This window comes from Pleurodeles waltl, chromosome 1_2 (genome assembly GCF_031143425.1).
Source record: "Pleurodeles waltl isolate 20211129_DDA chromosome 1_2, aPleWal1.hap1.20221129, whole genome shotgun sequence".
In the NCBI taxonomy this organism is placed as follows: Eukaryota; Metazoa; Chordata; class Amphibia; order Caudata; family Salamandridae; genus Pleurodeles; species Pleurodeles waltl.
Genome location: NC_090437.1, coordinates 1,174,423,099 through 1,174,444,018, shown reverse-complemented (window position 1 = coordinate 1,174,444,018; position 20,920 = coordinate 1,174,423,099). Strand labels below are relative to the sequence as shown.

Sequence of the window (20,920 nt, the reverse complement as noted above, 5' to 3'; positions counted from 1 at the left end):
GGCGGTTCTGAAGGTGATGTGCTGGTTCCAACCTACGCAGTAGCAGTGATGCATCAATTCTGTTCCTCACAACAGCAGCGATGCGTTGGTTCTGCTCCTGTAGCAGAGGATGCATCAGTTCCACTGGAGCAAACACCTCAGACCCAGTTACAAGAGTCCAGGACTGGGGTGGCACCACTTGGCAAGGCAGACTCATAGTTAGCAGTAGCCAGGTGCATGAACAGGGTGGTTGAAAGTATTTTAAGTCCCTGAGATTTCAGATCAAGAGACCGGCCAACTGGCTCTTGGAATCACTATGGGTTGGAGAGATTCAAGTCCAGTCCTTCTTATTCCCAGGTAAGAGGGCAGCAGATCAATACAGCGAAGCAGGAGTCCAGCAAAACAGCAGTCCAGCAGAGTGGTGGTCCATCAAGAGCACAGCAGCCATTCTTCCTGGCAGAGCATCCACAGATCCAGAAGTGTACTGAGTTGGTGGTGTCAGATGTCCAATACTTATAACTAAGTGGGCCTTTGAAGTGGGGTAGACTTCAAAGATAGGCCTTTGAAGTGCACAGAGGTCCCGCCCTTCCTGCCCTGGCTCCAGACTCACTAGAGGGGGTTATGCAACCCTTTGTGTCGGGACAGGGCACAGCCTATTCAGGTGTAAGTGAAGCTGTGCCCGGCTCCTTCCTCTCATCTTCTCAGGAGGGTCCATCAAGTTGCACCTAAATTCCCCTTGTGTGTGGCTGTCTATAGGACAGACACAAATCCCAGCAGTCACCCACTCCACAGAAGTGACCAGAAACAGGCAGCAGTAACCAAATGGCTAAAGTAAGAAAAAGCCAACTTACTAAAACTGGTATCTTCAGAATCCCAATTTAAAATAAGACTTGCCCAGATCATCCAGATTGTGAATTACACTTGTAAAATGTAATAAATTAATCCCAATGTTATCCAATTGGAGAGCTAGGACTGCAGTAGTGAAAAATGACTTTGGTAGTGTTTCACTACGAGTACAAGGACAAGGTAAATCTTAAACGTACATGTCCTGCCTTTTAAATACAGTGCACCCTGCCCTCTTGTTTGTCCAGGGTCTACACTAGGGGTGACCTGTATGTATAAAAAGGGAAGGTTTCAGCCTGGCGAAAGGGTTATTTTGTCAGGTCAACATGGGAGGTTAAGACTGCACACAGAGGGTCTATAATGACAGGCCTGAGATATGTTTAAAGAGCTACTGAAGTGGGTGGCACAATCAGTGATAACCCTTGTGAAATACTCAAGAAGAGAATACAAAACAGTCAGTTTCTGCTGTATGTATGTCTCAACTCCTGGCCACAACTAAACAAAATGAATAAAGACATCTTTTTGGTAGGGTGGGTTATGTGTAGGATCAATCATGTAAGTAATGCCGGTGTATAAAATACCCTATGTAGAAATTTGGAATACAATAAGCACTATCTACTGTTATCTACAGAGTCGTTTGCAGCAAAAGACCGAGTACTTTTACAAAATATACATGCCCTTATTACCACCCAGCAACGTCTGGAAGAAATCTCAGAATGTTTACTATAAGAGCCAACAGCAGAAAGACATAGCTTGTGTATGAGGTATGAATTACGCTATGTTAGAGATGTCAATTCTGTCCCCTAGGAGGCACAATTCCTATTCACTCCCCGTGCATTCAAGCACACTATTATTGATAAATACATCAAGAGGATAAATGTATTTTCCTCTTTTGAACTGCTAAAGTGATACGATTTCTCTGTCTCAGTATAGGTGCCAAATGATTGTTAATCCAATCTTCATACATGCTCATTGAACTACCAGTCTGGCAGACTGGGAGGCAGAGAATTAGGCACTGCCGGGGAGTAGCAGTAGATGAGCTTTGCCATTCCAGCTAGACCCCTCCAGACATACACAGTGGATACTCATATGTTTACATCCTTACGTGAGTGGCCCATGCATGTAATGAGGATAATTTGAAGAGCCTCAGACTCCACCAAGTTCTGCTAGTCAACCAAATTCTTAAAATTGTAGGGGCAGGTGGTATCAATACATCGTAAAGTGTGCCTATGTGGTATAGAAGTAATGCTCAGGATCTGGAACCATAAATTTCTCTGTCACATAGCCTAGATCAATGGATCTTAACTTTTTGACTTCTGTGGACCCCCAGTGAAACATTACTGGAATCCGGGGACCCACACTGAGTCATTATTGTATGCTGAGGACCCCCGGCTTCTATAATGTATATGATTTGGACATCAAAGCAATACACCAAAACAATCCACATAAATATTTTGTGTATTTTAGGGTCAAAAAGCCATTCAAGCCACCTCTGCCCCTCCAGCCCTCTCACAATGGCCACAGACTCTTTTGGCATTTGAAGGAACTCAGGTATTTCTCTTTTCCAGCCTGCAGAAACATTAAGGCCCGTATTTATACTTTTTTAGCGCTGCATTTGCGTCGTTTTTTGACACAAAAACGGCGCAAACTTGCAAAATACCATTGTATTTTGTAGGTTTGCGCCGTTTTGCGTCAAAAAGTGGTGCAAATGCGGCGCTAAAAAAAGTATAAATACGGGCCTAAATTTTATTTCTCAACTGTTTCGCTGATGAGAGTGGCAATACTATGTAATGGTCATTGTGAAACACTACGCTACTTCAGTAAAAGTGGTCTGTTAAAACCAGTAGAACATGACTAGGAGGGACCAAGGTGGTTTGGCAGGGACTGTTTTTCAGCAAGTAGCTAATTGAGAAATGCTCTGTTTTCCAAACCAAAAGATCCCTTAAAGATCTGCATAGTCCGCAAGGTTTCTAACTACATCTTACAGTCTAGGAGGGAGGAACTGGATCAAAAAGACTTGGAACTTCTTGAATTTGCTGCACTCTCAAAGAATGCTACAGCATTTTGGGATCTGGTCAATAAAATCATGTTAAGGAATGGTCTGCATAAACCCATCCTGTGTAGTAACGTTCTCACATTAGATTGGGTGAGACACTTTAAAGCCATTTACCAATTACCAGGAGTTGATAATGAGTGAGACATAGTTGCATAAATTATGTAATTCTAATTTATCAAAAGGCCTTCTAGGAAGTGGTGAAGGCCATAAGACAAAGCCCTGCTGGTAAAGCCCTGGGGCCTGAAGGAGTCTCTTTGTACTTGATTAACTGTGATATTGCTCTATGGGGGCCCCGTGATGACAAATTCATGTCATTTCTCTATATGCAATAGGATTCCTAGCTTCTGGGCCCTTTTAAGGATAGTACCCATTTTCAAAAAACGCTATTGTATGTCCCCTTCATGCTATAATCCTATCTCCCTCATCAATAGCATGGTTAAGATACTGGGAAGGATTATTTTCAATCGTTTGAGGCTTTGGATAGTTCATAATAGCACATTGTGACCTTTTCAATAAGGCTTTCAATCAGGGCTGAGCACAGCGGAGCAATGTTTAAATGTACATCTGATTTTAGGCAAGTACACTATTGCGAGAAAATGTCCTCTGTACTTTGCCTTTATGGACCTCTCAACAGCCACTGATTGCGTTAATTGCACCAAACTTTGGCTGATGTTGTTAGACTTGAGGGTGGATAAAGCATTAGTGAATTTGTTATACATTTTGTACGAAAACCTAGCAGTTAAGGTTTAATTTGGCCTAATGCAAGAGTTGACTGACCCCTTCCTGTTAAGCAGATGGGTTCATTTGGGTTGTATTCTGGCTCCTCTGCTGTTTATTATATACATCAATAATTTGAGTTCTGTTGTGGCCACTGCCATGGATGATGTCCCCAAGATAGTAACTTGTGTTACTTTACACGGACAGTGCAGTCCTTATGGCAAGGACCCCAAGAGCAATCTGCATTATGGTGATGTCTTTTACAAATTTTATTAGTAAGCTAGACCTTGATAAAAGTTAGGAAGTTCCTCATCATGACTTGTGACCCAGGAAGCAAAAGTGCCCTCAAAGTAACAATAGGCAGGCAATCGCTGGATCCTGTGAATAGCTTTTGCTATCTGGGAGTTGTTTTTGATGCCTCTGATTTGTGGCAATCACAAATAAGATGTTCCTGTCTAAAACCTAGTAGGTCTGCAGAAGCAATATCAAACTTCCCCTACTTAGTACATAGGGCCACCATAACCCCACCAAATGGCTATATATAATTCACGATGTGTCCTGGCGGACTGTTATGGGTCTGGAGTTTGGCAGTACTCTAACACTATCCCTCCCTCTAGAGTCTGAGGAAAATCTAATATGTAGGTTTTTTTTCTCTCTCCCCCCCTATTAACACTAATTTCATTATCCACTCAAAAATTGGTTTACAATATATTATGGAGCAAATATTGCTGGCCCCTCTCTTGCTTTGAGTTGTGATATGGGCAAATAAGGAGTGCAGTCTGAATGGAACATTGTACGGGAGTGCCTCAGTTTGGAGACAGGTTTGTCAATCCCATGGCTGGGCTTTCTCCAATGTACTTTGACAGCTCTTGGTCTTTCTGATATGTTTGAGTCACCTCCCACCCTTGGTAAAGGTGACAAACAAGTGGTTATGCGTCGGTTCCTCGAATATAGTCGATCGCAGAGGTGACAGGTAGACCTGACTAAAAGCTCACTATGGGAGTACAAATTAAGGGGCTCATTACAAGCTCCTTGCGCCACCTTCCCGTCATTTATTTTATGCTAAGGCTGCGCAAATGAGTCCCCGATCCCATGCATATTTACAAACTAGTGCAATGTCACCATTGCACCAGTTTGTAAAGCCTTGTGCCACATTATACCTGTCCCAGGTATAATGTATGCAAGGTAAATGTTCCCCCGTAAAAAGCCCTGCAGAAATGATACAGTGAAAGCTGCAAGATTTGACTGCGAAATACTACGCCAGCATAGCGTCATCTTTTTAACACCTGCTCAGGGGAGGTGTTAAAAGTGAGGTTGTGCTGATTCCTGTCGGGCCCTCTTAGCACTGCTGGACTAGCAGCAACATTTTGACGCTAGTCCAGCAATATTAAGGATTAGTGCCACAACAGCATCATAATTTCTGACACTGTTGTGGACACCTTCGTGCCATGGAGCACTGTCTTGTGAATACAGTGCTCACATAGAGGTGTTAGGGGAGCGCAGGGTGATGCAAGAAAAGTGGTGCATCAGAGCTGATGTGACACTTTCTTGTAAGTGAGCCCCTAGGTTTTTTGCCCTGGTTGAGCTAGCATTGTATTCAACCCTGAATTTATCAGGTGGGAGAGATCCCTTAATTTTCGTTTTGGAGCAGGCACAGTTTGGAGACTTTTATGTTTTTGGAAGGGTCACAGCGTCTTTAGGGCAAGTGCGCCTTCTTGCCCTCGTGATGGACTCGATGGGCCATATTTATACTTTTTGACGCAAAACTGCGCTATCGCACTTTTGCGCCAAAAAGATTAGCGCCGGCTAACGCCATTCTGAAGCGCCATGCGGGCGCCGTATTTATTGAATGGCGTTAGCCGGCGCTAGCAGACCGGCGCTGCCTGGTGTGCGTGGAAAAAAACCACGTACACCAGGCAGCACCGGCGTTGGGGAAAATGGCGTTAGGGCGTCTTAAAATGGGGCAAGTCAGGTAGAGGCAAAAAAATCGCCTCCACCCGATTTGCGCCATTTTTAACGACGCCCAGACGCCATTTACATGACTCCTGTCTTAGTAAAGACAGGAGTCATGCCCCCTTGCCCAATGGCCATACCCAGGGGACTTATGTCCCCTGGGCATGGTCATTGGACATTGTGGCATGTAGGGGGCACAAATCAGGCCCCCCTATGCCCAAATTTTTAAAAAAAATAAAATAAAATTATACTTACCTGAACTTACCTGAATGTCCCTGGGATGGGTCCCTCCATCCTTGGGTGTCCTCCTGGGGTGGGCAAGGGTAGCAGGGGGGGTCCCTGGGGGCATGGGAGGGCAGCTGTGGGCTCATTTTGAGCCCACAGGTCCCTTAACGCCTGCCCTGACCCAGGCGTTAAAAAGAGGCGCAAATGCGGGGTTTTTTGCCCCGCCCACTCCCGGGTGTGATTTTTGCCCGGGAGTATAAATACGACGCATTTGCGTCGCAGTCATTTTTTTAGACGGGAACGCCTACCTTGCATCTCATTAACGCAAGGAAGGCGTTCACGCAAAAAAATGACGCTCATTCCTCATACTTTGGCGCTAGACGCGTCTAACGCCAAAGTATAAATATGGAGTTAGTTTTGCGTCTAATTTGCGTAGAAAAAAACGACGCAAATTCGGCGCAAACGGAGTATAAATATGCCCCGATGTTTTTTTGTACATTTTTAACATTTTTCTTTCAGCTCTTTTTAAAGCCTATTCTCAAGCCCTTATAGTGTCGGAAGTGCAGGAATGCGTTGCATTACTTGCAGCTTCAAGAAGATTCCGATGTCTGCTTGACAGGACGTTCTTTTTTAAACGCGGCGAGGAAAATTATGAAGGGAGGCTGGTTTGGTATTTCATAGTTATTGGTGGTGAGTTTTTAAGAATATCCTTATGGACTCAGGAAGGCTTTGATACTCGCAGAGCCTTTTTCCTTGCAGGCTATACCAGCGAACGTTCAATTAACTGTTATGTACTGTATTTGTGGTGCATTTTTCACTATATGTATAGATTCATTCGGTTGTATTCTTTTAACCATAGTGGCGTTGGACCAACTTATTTCATGTATGTGATTCATTGTTTTCTTTTACGATTTCTTTGAAATTGAATAAAGATTGCTTAAATTGAATTATATTCAAATATTTTGTGTAATTCACAATCATATATACACAAAGTTTTCAAATTATCAGTGTTGTTCCTTATTTGTATACACCATATTAATTTTAATTGATTCATTTTAATACTATTTCATTTTGTGAAAGAGTCACGGACCCCCTGCGTAGGCCTCGCAAACCCCCAGGGGCCTTCGATCCACAGGTTAGGAACTGCTAGCGCAGGTGTTTTAATAACAATTATTAATGAGTGTTTATGTATTTTGAATATTAAGATTATGTAGAAAATATAATCATGTAGCAAAATAATGCACGCATTTGAAAATGTGATCATAAAGAATGGCCACCAATGTTAACGAAATGTACTAATCAATGATTTAATACTTATGAAATTTTTAATATATGTTACACTAATGCAGTAATATGTCATATTAAAGGTTAAGCAGTATGCTTTGGCTTTATTAATTATAGACTTTAACTTAGCAAGTGTCATGGTTTACTTGCCAGGCCTCATGTAAAAACTGTTTTTCTTAGTGTTTAATGAAATAGCTGACCATAAAAGGTAAACTGTGAATTTCAATTGTATTGTTTAAATGTGCTCATAAAAGAAGCTTTTTCCTGCTAATGCAACATTTTAGATGTAATGTGTGTGAGACTGACTTTCCCAGAACAAGAACAATGAAGATACTGACTAGAGTAGAAGATGCAACAATATTGTTACCTGACAAGTCTGATGATGAGGACATCGCAAGACAAACCAAACAACGACATGTGAATGCAGTAATATTAGAATTCATAGATTTGGGATTTTAATTTTATTGGACAGAATGTGAACATATGATTAACTGACCAATAGAGATTTGTGGGGGTAGTTTTAACAGTTGTGACTTAACAAGAATGCACAGAGAGAAGACAGCATTATTGCCCATTTTTCCTGACCGAGGGGTTACTACTTTCTTATGTGTCTTGACAAGAGACGTGCTTAACTTTAATGCTTAAATACTTTGCCCTTTTTAAATTCTGATGCTGAATCCTGATGATTTGCTGATCGACTGAGGTCCTGCGAACGAAGACTGATTCTGTTTTGCTGATCCACCCCGAGTAAAGGTATAATGCGATAGACTGTTTATTATTATGCATATTTGCTTTTTCTTTCTAGGTACCAACTGCGCTGTTTTGATAGAGCCATAGTTAGATGTTTTTTCCAAATTGGTGCTACTAAATTGTTCTGCATGAAGCCCAACATGCAGATGCTAATCTGATGTTAGTTAAGGATCCTCACTAATGAAATTATGATAACAGGGACTAATTCTTGATGAAAGTCTCAGCTTAATTTCATGTATGTTATCACGTTTATACAGTTGACTTTGTTACTGATTTGCACCATAACCTTAGAATGTGTCGTTGTTCAAGCTTTGATTAGATTACGTTTCTTCATCCGTTTTGGACAGCCAGTATTGTTTCTGTATGTGTTTCATTTGCTATTGAGATTAACCTACATGGCCTTAGCATTGTTAATATAGGGAAATAAACATTCTAAACTTTTACTAAAGGTGTGGTCATTCATGACTGAAAGGTCATGGTGTGTGATAAATACTGACTCCATTGATTATTGAGTTTATTGATTTCCAATGATTAATGATTATTGTGTATTGCCTATGTACTGGATCTATGGTAAGAACATCTTAATTACGAGTCAAAAGGTTAATCGACCTATTCACGTCCCCTTGTAAGTTTACTTATTAAGGTCAGACACGCTAACAGAACCACTGGCCAAGATAGAATTTCCCAGCTGGCACAGACTTGCCTGACAGCCCAAATCAGCCTGAACAGTAAGTATTGAAAAGATCCACAAAATAATTTGGATAACATGATTGGAATATTAGTGAACAAATTAAGAAGCGCTGACAAAAGAACCATTTTAACTCAGGAATAACTGGACCATTCATTTCAGATTTCATACCACCAATAACCTATTTCTATGAATTTTAGTGTCTCCATAGGGCTCTCACATGCATAATGAATATTGTAGTTCCATCAGTAAATGAGAATATCTCAGACTTCTGACAAATACGTTTGACACCTCAGTAGTGGGTGAAGTCAACATTAGATTGTAAATTACAGGAGATTAGAAAGCGGGTCTTTCTCTAGCAACAGTATGTCGCCCACTCAGATTGATATTTAAAGTCACCTATAGGTGAAGGACAACACCGTATGTGCGTCAAACTCACAAAGCCCATAAGCCAGTGGCTGGTCACTATCATGAAAAGAAGAGGACACATATAAGTGGTAGGAAGCAACCACTGGCATTGACTGTGGCAGTTAGTTTGTGATACAGTAATTTAGTAAGCCACAGCAAATATTAGCTGATACTTATTTGGTTATGAGTATGCCTCAAAAAAGGCCCATCTAATGCACTGCATGCCTTTTCAGCATCAACAATTACAATTGTGGCTTCCAGGTCAGGAAAAAGCTGGTGTGGTAAAGCACAGATGGTACAAATATTATGATTGGTTGCAATCCCAGGGATAAAGCCACACTGGTCCAGTAACACCAGACCCCTCATGAATGGATTCAGGCTATTGGCAATGATCTTGGAGAATATTTTGTTATCAACATTAATAAGGGAAAAACCTACTGTGGGACTGAAATCAGGTTTCATCCTTACCAGGCTTTGGCAGAGCCGAGATAAAAGCTTCTCTTAGTGAACATAGCAATTTGCTTTCACCAATTGCTGCTCGTATGAGGGGTGAGTAAATCATGAATTCTTTATAAAATTCTCGTCTGAGCCCATCAGTACTAGTCCTGCCTGAGCCCGTCAGTACCGGTCCCCCAGCCAAGTTTTTAATGGCCTTTTTGATAATAACTACATACATTTGTATTTTTGTATGCATCTATGTAGGCCATTGTTAAATCATCCAAATACTGATGTATACATGTTGATTTCAGGAGCACTGCTTAGAGTAAGAATCTACAAAAGCAGAGAGGATGCAAAGAGTGCCATATAATACATGTTCTTAAGAATCACTTATCAGAAGGATTGTACATGCAGAGTTACATGTACTGACTATCCTAGACAATGTGGAACCACTCGTTGCCTTCACCGTATAGTCTAGCCTGGCATAGTGGCCCAAAAGGTTTGTCTTTGCCCTCAGCTTCCCTTAAGTCATATTGTATAATCTGTACTCAACTCCACATCTATGTTATGAGCAGTGGAATACAGCGTCAATGGACAGCATACCGTTGGATCATGGCAAGCAGTATTTGGCCCTGTGAAACCCGGCCTGTCCCTTCTAGCTGGGTCCACTGAAGATTTCAAACCTTCGATAAAACCTTTAAGATGACTAACATGGTGGAGCATTACTGAACTCCCTAGCATTCCATTCATAAAGCCTTCTGTTCTGTGATACAGTTTGATTTGCCTGCTTCACGACCCACTAGCCAATGTCAAGTGCATGCTCGGGATACCATATTTGTTGCTCATGTTGTGTTGCTTCCTACTCCATCCATCTATCATGGGGCCTCTGCTAACTTTCAGGATCACCTCTTATGGTCACCACAACGTGACCAGTCTGTCTCATTATTCCTCTTTCCTTACAGCATTCACTGCACCCCTGGCCACAATGCTGCTGAAGTGGCTTATTGACAACCCCCTGTGGGTGTGCTTGTACCACTGACACCAGTGCTGCCATAATTACTGGTCTTTGCTACTATCCTCATCCGGAACAATGGATATATGAAGTCTGAGGGGCTTGCCCAACCAAGGTCATGTTTACCCTCACTGATGGGATGAGGGGCTACCAATACACCAAGGATTCCAGTGTGCATCCCCTAACCTTTTGAGATACTGCCATCTAGACAACCTTGACCAGTCCCATGGGATCAACAGGATATCAGACTTCTTCCAGTCATTAAGTGGTGCTGGAGACGGAAGAGTCACCATTGGGAAGAGTGATGTCCACCATGTTGAGGCGAAATAAAATGCTGCTTTTGACTCCGTGGTACCTGGCTTTACAGACAATGGAAATAATGTGGCTTTAACAGAGAAGCTGCCTTAGTTCCCTATGTCACCAAAGAAAGTGGTCTTAAAGAACCAAAGTGCTCTTTCCCTCTGGGTTACCATGAATGAGCTGGATGAAATGGTGGCATAATTAATGCCTAGCCTTGACAACCCAAGCCCCCAGCTTTTGTATTGCTCTTTCCCAGAGATTAAGGTTAGCAAAGTTGAGAGTCCAGTATCACCAGAGGGCAGCATGAGTGCTGATAGAACATGCTCTATGCAGATAATGGAGGGTGACTGCATGACCACCCTGGCACGGCATCGTAAAGGACATGGAGGGGTCAGATGAGCATTATTGTGACACCCAAAGTGCAACTGATATAAATAAATTGTGGGTAGCTATTCTGAACTCCATGCAAGCGATGGTTGCAGCCCTTAATCACCACGCCAACAAAATGGACATCCAAGTGGATTTAGGTAACACAGCGCATTTTTTGTGTCAGGTATTGATGACAAGCTCAAAAAGCTAAGGAACATGATTACACTGGTGCAAGCCAATAAGGAATATGACTGCCATATGTTTCTGTAAGGACGTGGTCGACAAGTTACTGCAGCTGCAGGCAATCCTGGAAGGTATATTTGGATAAGTAAAAGTTAACCTTCCACCAAGGGGCATCCACATAAGCACCCCCACATGCCCTACAATAACAGAAATTGGTGCCATTACTAGGGACCTGAAGCATCAGGAGACCCACGCGAAGGTAGATAAAGAAAGATTAATCCATTGATTAAGGAGGCCGCGTGCATTGGGGCAGGATTATTGCAGGCACCTAATACACAACAAGTGGAATCCCAAACTCCTATTTTGCACCGGGACGTAACTCCAGCATGCTTTCTTCTGATGAAGAGGTAGCGGAAAGGCACGAGGAAGGGTAAAAACAAAATCAACCCTAGGACCTCCATAATCCCAAACTTAATTCAGCATGCTGGGGTGGAAGAGGCCCATGCAGAAAGCCTCATTCTATAGGCAAATGATCTGAGCCAGGAAGTGAGACAGGAGTTATATTAGTAACTGAGATATTTACGCAAGGCAACAAGGGCAAGGAGGGCGACACTTCACTGGAGATACTCAAGGAAGAGGTGAACCAACACATAAAGATCTCCGGTGGTCCCAACAATGGCAGGCCATGCAGGGATGTGGTCCCCTGCAAATGTGGAGGGGTGACTGCGTGTCCAAACGAGTCAGTGAACCGGCATTAAATATTAGAAATGGTCAACAGAACAAACTGCGTATTTCCTGTGGGCTTTGGGGTAGGCCCACCGGAATGCCAGGATCGAATGACCTGAGGAAAACGTTAGGTGAGCAGAGAGCTAGGGCACCGGCTCCTATGGATTCCAGAATTTAAATCCAGGGGTATGCAGGATGTATTAAATCGATTCAGGAGGGACCTTAAAACCTGGCTGTTCAACTGAAGCACAGAGGACACACCCTCTCAGTGCCTTAAGACCCTTATGGGTGAGTAGTTGCGCTCTATAAATCCAGATTTGAATTTGTGCAAATGTTATAAAAAGTATAAAGGCGGTACCAGACCTGAATTATACCATTCAATTAAGTTCCTGCCGGCAAGAAGAAGACATATCTTAGATCCAGTGCTCATTACATTGACCAATCTGGATTTGTCAGCAAAGGCGTTAGAGAATAGGAAGCTACTGAAGACATGGCGAATAAAAGTGGTACTCTTTCAGGGGGATCGGTATCCCCAACCATTGATAGAGTATCATGGAATGGTCAAGGAGGCAGATTTCTCAAAATCTTTTTTTGAGAGGCGCAATGAGGGTAAGTCACCCGCAGTACAACCTTCAAGCCACTCAAAGCACCCCAGTTTCATTGTCCATACAAACAGAGAGGGAGCACCAATGGAACAGTGAAGGATTGTAAGGAAACAAGATGCCCAGGCAGACTGGAGCTGGCTACCTTCTGCTTTATCGACAATGAGAACTAAGGAATGATTCATGGTTCAATCCAGTGTCAGGGAACGGGGTAGCCTAACCATCTGCTCATGGAACATGGGAGGCAACATGATAAAAATCTAAGACTCCTCCATAGTGGAATGATTGAGTGCATTTGATATAATAATGACTAAGGAAACATGGGCCCAGGCCAGCGTCCCCCTGATAGGGTTTGTGGAGTTCAACAAGCCAGTGCTGAAAAGCAGTTCCTTTGAAAGAGTGAGGGGTGGCATGGCAATCAAAGCTAATTATAATCTGTCCATAAAAACCAGAGAACTACCCACCAGTGATCCTTGGGCACTCGAAACTGGTGAGTCGCAGGTACTGGTAAACCTTTAAATTAGTCCTAAGAAGAAAGCCATATCCAGGGACAAGCTTTTTGCAAATATGTTGCAGCTAAAAACTCGTCAGTCAGTGAATGGGCTGGTCACTGGAGATTGTAATCTGAACCTGTTTCATTGGCCAAGTGAGGAGCATATTGAGACAATCGGGTCTCTTCCAGACCAAATACTTTCGCATTATAAGTGTAACGACAGGACTGGGGAGAAACTAGTGAGAGCATGAGAGCTAGCGATACTTATTGTTCTAAATGGCTGCCTACCACCAACACGGCCCAGGTCATCAAACAAATTAGTATCCTACTTAGACTACACAATGGTAATTCATAAATTATATAATCATAGTGGATATTAGTATTATCCACAGGTCAGAGAGTGACCATCATCCACAAGTAATATTTATTGGAATCTGGAAGCACAAATGTGAGCCTGAGAGGGCTGTGATGGAAGACATTCACTCTGAAAATTAAAAGTGCCTGAAGTGGAATCTGCATTCCATTAAAGACCTGGTGGAAGATGCTGTGGAAACCCTTCAAGCTTTTTGTTTGAAGAGACCCCAATCCAATTTCAGCTTGGGAACGTTTTCTGATTATTTGACATCCAAACACCCAGCTAAATGTGTGAACAAGGGAGTGTGCATTTGGTCCTGCAGGAACATAGTCATGCCAAGATTCATCCGTGTGATGAGAGCTAAAATCAACAGAATGCTTAGGCGGTTACAGCGCTCCCCGAAAGACATAGAGCTCCTACACACCCTGCGAAAAGAGAGAAGATTATTAAAAAGGGAAGTATGGGCCTACAAATGAATTAAGCAGAAAACCTTAGGGGCTAAGCTCCTGCATGCTTCAAAGTCAAAAGACTCAAAGAAATGTTGGAAGCTAATTAATGACATTGAGAAAGGCCCAAGGGCAGCTTATAATGCATATATAAGTGAGGAAGACTGGGTCGTGCACCTGACTTTGCTTTTACCAGGGAGCCTGCAAAATATAGCTGTACCAGAGGGACATAAGGTGAATAACATGGAAAGCACTGCTGACGACCAACTGGAGTACACGGTTTCGGTGGTCACCAAATCCCATACTGACTGTGCCCCTGGTCCAAATGGAATTCCTCAAGCTGTGTTTAAGCAAAACGCTTCACAGCGGCCTATTTTTTGGCTGTGATGTTTATTACTAATTTCATAACAGCGGAAGTTGAAAAGGTTCAATCAACCATCCAGTTTTTAAAGGAGGAGCTGCCTCATTACCAGGTAATTATTGTTTAATAGCCCTTTTGGATGTGCATCTCAAGTATTTATTGACACTACTGCTCCAAGATCTAGAGAGGTGGGTGCAAGATACAAATGGGCTGCCAGTAATCCAGACAAGGTTTACAAAAAAGAAAGGAACACTAACTAATCTTATGGCAGTAGGACTAATCCTCAGCAGAGCAAAGGCGACTGTATCTGTACTTTGTTGATTTTAAAGCAACTTTCGACTGCGCCTCACGTGATAAACTATGGGCAAAGCTTCACTAGTGGGGAATCCCACAGAACCTCTTAAAGGCAAGTTAAGGATGCTCTACGTGGACACCTGGGTCAAAATCAAGGTCACAGATGGAAGCTATCTGACTAGGGAATTCAGATTATCAACAGGTATAAAGCAGTGGTGCATTTTTGCACCACTCCTATTTAACTTATACATCTTGGATCTCTCCCCAGATAGTGCCACATGCCCTAAGCTTTGGCGGTCTTCCTTTGCAGAATATCCTGTATGCGGATGATCTGCTTCTGCTTAGCAGCACCATGATAGACCTCCAGAAATCAATTAACCACTTGACAACATATGCAATTGATAATGGGTTGGAGATCAATCTAAAAAAAAACAAAAGTAATCTTGTTAAATCATCACATCCTGAATCAGAGCAAATGGTACCTTAATGGAGCCACAATAGAAGAATCACCAGCATATGTCTATTTAGGTGTTAAGATTGATTCAAGAGCCTTGTTTGCTCCACAAAGGGAAGTGATTAAGGACCATGCATTGGCTTTAAACATTGCATTTTCAACACTTGCAAAAACCCTTTGGGGGCATATCCTCACACCCTTGGCTGCAATAGAGAAGGCAAAACTGACTCCCACCCTCTCTTTTAGAGGTGATGTGATGATGGGTGCAGATGCCACCTTACTGTATAAAATAGTAATAAAAGCCTATAAGCAAGTATTTCAGCTGCCAAGATCAGCATCTCCTGCATAAGTTAGACTCAAGTTTTTGCTGACAAAACAGACCTTCTCTAGGCCTGGAGCATTTATAAAATGCTGCCATAAGCTATGATATACTGCCCAGGGTTGCTAGCTAACCTGGTCTGGTCCGAAATGAACATCCAAAGAGGAAAAGGCCACTATAAAAAGCATTTGGAGGAGGGTATAGAAAAACTCCACCTTGGTAAGTAATATAACCTGGATACATCTGCACAACTGTTCAGGAGGATGCTAAACAAACGTATGAAGACGCAAAGTGTCTAAGCAATCTCCAGGGTGGCTGGTGTTGAATGTCAACAACAACTGAAAGGGTCACCCTCTCTTAGAAGCTGCGTACACCCTGAAGGTTAAATAGAAATGTATCTCACTTAGATTGGAAGAGCTCCGTACTCTGGACTTTATACTGAAATGGCAGGAACAGGACCAATGGGGGGATATGAGTTGTCGCCTGTGCCATCAGACAAATGAGATGCTGCTGCATGTCCTCTGCATGTGCCCACATTCAGGGCAACAGCAGAGGTCTCTGTTGAGAAGGGAGTTTAAGGCACTGGGGATTAGGACATGTAGAACAGCAGTAATAAAATCACTAGACCCAAAAATACAATACTTAACATCTGACTGGTGTAGTTTTTGGATATTTCTAAGGACCTTTTTAAGAAGAACTTTGGGATTCACACAGGGGTTAATGCTCCCAGTCACAATGGGGTCTTTCCAAAATAATATGGTTCCCATTCATGTTATTGTGGGCTACTAGGAAACAAAGGACCTACAAACTCCCTATCCCATCAATTTGAGTGGTCCAATTGGCATTATTCTTTCTGATGCCACCTAGAATTTGGTTCTCACTATTTTATGGTGGGCTGCTAGGGTGAAACATGACTTACTGCCCCATCCCAAAGAATTGAGGGTTAATTTTATAAAGATTGATTCATGCATTATGGCACCTTACCCGTAAGCTTGCACATTAATGGCACTAATCGTTCTGATGTCACCTAGAATTTGGTCCCCACAATGACATGGCAGGTTGCTAGGGTGATATGACTTATTCACCCTATCCCGCCAAATTAAGGGTTAATTTTTATATAAATTGATTCATGCACCATGGCACATCTTCCATGAGTTTGCGCAGAGTTTGGCAAATAATTACTTAAAATGCAGAGTTGTAATATCTGTGTGGAAAGCTGCAGAGGTCCAAGAGGGCTACTCGGGTAATATAACATTTACTATCACATATCCCACCAAATTGATTGTAATTTGAATGTATTATAGGGAGCTGCACATCCGATTTTCTTATTACTCATTTTGATATTAATTGTAATTTGATAATGTGTTTGGTTTATGATGTTATTTGACTAAAAAACAAATTTTACAACAGTCGAATTAGAATGCAGAGGTCCCAATAGCTTGCCACTTTGGTACAGATTAACTAAACATCCAAAATGCAAGAAAATAGACTATAAATTGCTACCATGAGTTCGGATGCAGAAACTCTCATAGAAGAAATATACACTAGCTCGAAGGCAACAATCATCAACACTGACCTATTTACAGTCAACAGTAAGCTGGTCCATACATATTGCAGATTACAGTTACTACTGTAAAAACAATAGTTCATAAATCCCAGACTCCAAGCTCAAAAACACAAAGCAGAGTTAATAAACATGACTAATTTACTTTCCGTTCACCTCGAGCTAATGCTAAACAGCTCAAGGTATTCAATAGTTTCCCAAACTTTCACCATTATTCAGACTATTGTCTTTTACAAATGCAGAATCATCAGTTCTCTCAACTACTCCTCAGATTTCCACTCTTTAGAGTCACATTGATGCACCCTATCGCCCTAGGACAATTTCCACCCAACACTGACGCTGCTTCAACACTTCATGCAACAATACCAACACCAAGCCATCTATAGCTTCTTTTCATAAAGCTGATGTACAGAAAACGTACTTTAACTCTGGTCTACTAAACTGCTCAGCCCAAAGCACACCAATGACATTGTAGTCATTGAATGGGTTGTGTGAATCCAAATATCTGATGGTTGGCCTAACTGATGCTAGACTACAGTACAACATTTCCGCTGTGAAGCAAAATCATTTAGAAGAACAGAGAGTGTAAGGAAAAAGGTAGGGGTAGCTACAACCAAATATGACAGAACTGCCCTGCATCGAAATTTCCAACAAAACATTCTAATTGTTTGAGGGCTCAACTGCACCATCAATCCCAAGAGTTCTTTCATTTTAGTAGTGGTCTACAGTCCATCTAGAGACAACCTCACCTTCCTGGATGAACTCCCTGAATTGACAATCCCCGTGCAGACCAAAACCAACAAACTATTGCTCATAGGAGTCATCAACGCATGGGTGCATAGGTGTGTCTTCAAACCTTTGATACAGCTCCTTCACACCATGCAAGCCCTTGGCTTTATACAAGTGTTGAGTGTCTCAACTCACATATCAAGGCATGCATTGAACACTATGGTCACACACAACCTTAAAACCTCTAACAACGTAGTATACTACAGTTATGATCTGAATATTCCTTCAGCTCCATTAACCTATTAAATTTAAATTACATACCCGCTACACATATAAAAGATGACACTTCCCAAATGCCATTAGGCACTTCAGAAACATAAGCACTATGCAGTTTTAATTTTTAATCAACCTATAGGGCCATGGAAATCATGTAACTCCTAACAACTGATAAGCTCTTCCTCGAGATATTGTCTGTCCTACACATCATAGCACATGCAAAATTGAGGAAAGCCAAGATGGGTCTCAAATCCACTAACAAATGATTCAGTGGTACACTTGTCTATCAGAAAACTCTCAATTGCATAGGTCTCAGAGTGAAAAGGACTTAACCCGCTGGAAGAGGCATACAGGAAGTTTTCACATTTATTTATGGACGAAACATTCCCATTGAAACCTGAAACATGTGAAATCTGCCCCAGAGAAATTTTACTTGTGGAAAAAGTCTTCACTTTTTGTGGAGTTCAGTGAATCCTGCAGAATGTTTTAGTGATCTCAGATATTTTACTCTTGCCTTTCCCACGAAAACCACAATAGCACCTTAAAGTATCAAAACCCAGCGCATTTTTTCATTTTTCACATATGTGAAAAACTATGCAAATAACAGTTTGTGGCATTTTTTGCTTGCACGTTTTGTAAAAAAAAAATCACTTCACCTAATTACAAAGCCAATGAGAAAGGCATTTATATTAAGGTGGCATGCAGGTGAATGAAGAAAATAAAGGATCATTGCTGTCCTGTTTACTGTTCAACATTTACTCATGCCACGTCACTGTTTCTTGAGCAAATCAAAATATAGTTTATTTGGACAATCAAGTCCATTAAAGTGCCATGTGCTAGTAAAAACAATACGATAAATCATAAAATTAATCAAATTAAAATGCAAATTGAGGGCAAAAAAGCAGCATCTTACTTATGGAGTTTTGGAAAGTTCCTATAGAGTAAATACGGATAACAACATAAAACGTACCGATTTAAAATACATCTCGTTAATGCCATGTAGGACAAAAAACTTAGCTCGACAATTAATTTCTGCACCCCTAAGGCTGAGAGAGTTTGCAGCAAAACCTGGAAATTAATACAATTTTATGGCATAAAAATATAGTTTGTACGGCAATGATTTTCTAAAAATCATCCAGGAAAGCTAAAGAGAGCCAGAAAGGCTTAAGATTTTAAAAATCCACTTCATATCTGATGAAAGTTAGGCACCGATATGCATTGTTTATTTCTGAAGCTATGAGACTGGGCCTATGTCTTTGGGGCATTTGAGGCGGCGTTTTTTTGCCTTAATGATTTATCCACCATATCCAGAAATTTTATGAGGTTGGTAATCACATTGCGCTGAGCATCGTTCAGCAGAAATTTGACAGCTGCTAGAATTGTCCATGTCCCTTCTTTGTTCAAGGGATGTCGAGGGAAACTTCTGCATTCATCAAGTAAGGCTGGACATACACAGAGCAGATGTTTCTTGACCAGGAACTGGTGCACATCAAAACACACTTTGATTACACACAAATCCACTTCCACTTGGAAAGCTGCCCTGGGAACCCAGCAAACATTATCTCATGCCCCATGTGTTCCATTGGATAAAGAAGTTCTTCTGGTTCATAATAGAAACCAAAATTCTGACTCTAGTAAATTGAAATTTTGAGGCCTACTTAAAATCCTTTGACTAGTTTTCAGGTCTTGGTACCCCTTTTAAGTCTCCCCAAATATAAGGACTTTGAGGATACTCTTCAATGCTGAACCCAATTTTGATCCTCAAAACAACGCAAGTCCTGATTCAACCCTACTCATACCAATCCCCAAGTTGAGATGAACAGAAATATCATCATAGCATGCCTCCAAAGTAAACTCCTCTGATCATCTAGCTTTAGGTGTGATAGGACATTTTTTAAATCAGTACTAATAACCCTTTATGCTCAAATACAAACATATCACTGTTGTCATACCACATTACGTCACTGGCGGCAGTGATGACTGCCTGTTGAGTGTGTCACAGCTACATGCAAACATTTTTCAGTCATTATAATGCATTTTTATAACTTCATTATAGAGCATTTTATAATAAGCTGTAATATCAGCGCCCAACAGAAAAACACAAAATTGCCTAACATTAGTTGTACTGTGAAACGAAGGCCATTCTGTAGGGTAAACTTTGATTAATCTTTTTACCTTTATTTTGCTTCTCATGTGATTCAGTGAGGAATCGTGTGATGCGATCAGATGGAATAGCAAAGGAAATTCCAGCTGTAACTTTCAAAGTGTTTATTCCAATTACTTCTCCATCCTAAGGCAAAGAAACAATCAGCAACTATAGTTAGAAACACATTTCTCTAATGGTGTAATTAAATTCTTAGTGATTTGAATATAAGGCTGCATAACACATCGTTCTATTGGAACTTTTTGTGGTTAAAACATTTCATAGACATGCTTGAGCTAATGCCTTCAAACCAGAGCCCTGCTCCTGTGGCGGAGCTACTGCACAGGTAGACCCAGGGATTGAAGAGAAGACTTGAAGCCGCATTAAGTTGTCATTGGACACCTACTTGTCTTCGGCCTGTCATTCATAATGACTTGTGGGTCAGTGGGTCACAGACATGAGTAGGGGTGATATTACAGGTGAAGGAAATGACTAGTAAGCTGGTTTAAAACCCTTCACTTGTGGGTGCTGTTTTTTTTTAAATGAATATTTTGAATAGCTGTCACTACTGTGAAAGCTGATTTAATCAATAATACATGTGCATTGAGTAATTAAGAATTCTACATGTTTTAGATTAACAAAGAGAAAAATAAATGTTTATGGAAAATGTGCCCATCATAGTGGCCAGCATCACGTGAACGACTTAATAAATACATAAATACATTTAACTGGTTAAATAATGTGCATAAACAAATAAAACTTATTAATAGACCAGATTGACGTATAATTAATATGTATCTGCTTAAACTTATTATGCATAGACTAATTGAGTATCCTAGGCCTATTCGTCTAAGACTCATGCAAAGTTTCATCAGTATTAAATAAATGTTCAAAATTGTTTTCTGATGCATGGAGAAATTTTCGTCCTTCATTTGTCCTTGTACAGACAGAGT

General features: G+C 41.3%; 1 protein-coding gene across 1 annotated transcript in view; it reads right to left on the bottom strand.

The window, feature by feature from the left end:
• Window positions 1-20,920, bottom strand: part of HTRA3 (HtrA serine peptidase 3) — a 263,892-nt gene that overhangs the window by 27,790 nt on the left and 215,182 nt on the right. The window contains exon 6 of the mRNA XM_069203412.1: window positions 20,000-20,114. Within this exon, the coding sequence (XP_069059513.1) occupies window positions 20,000-20,114 (115 nt within the window). The remainder of the gene's footprint in view (window positions 1-19,999; window positions 20,115-20,920) is intronic.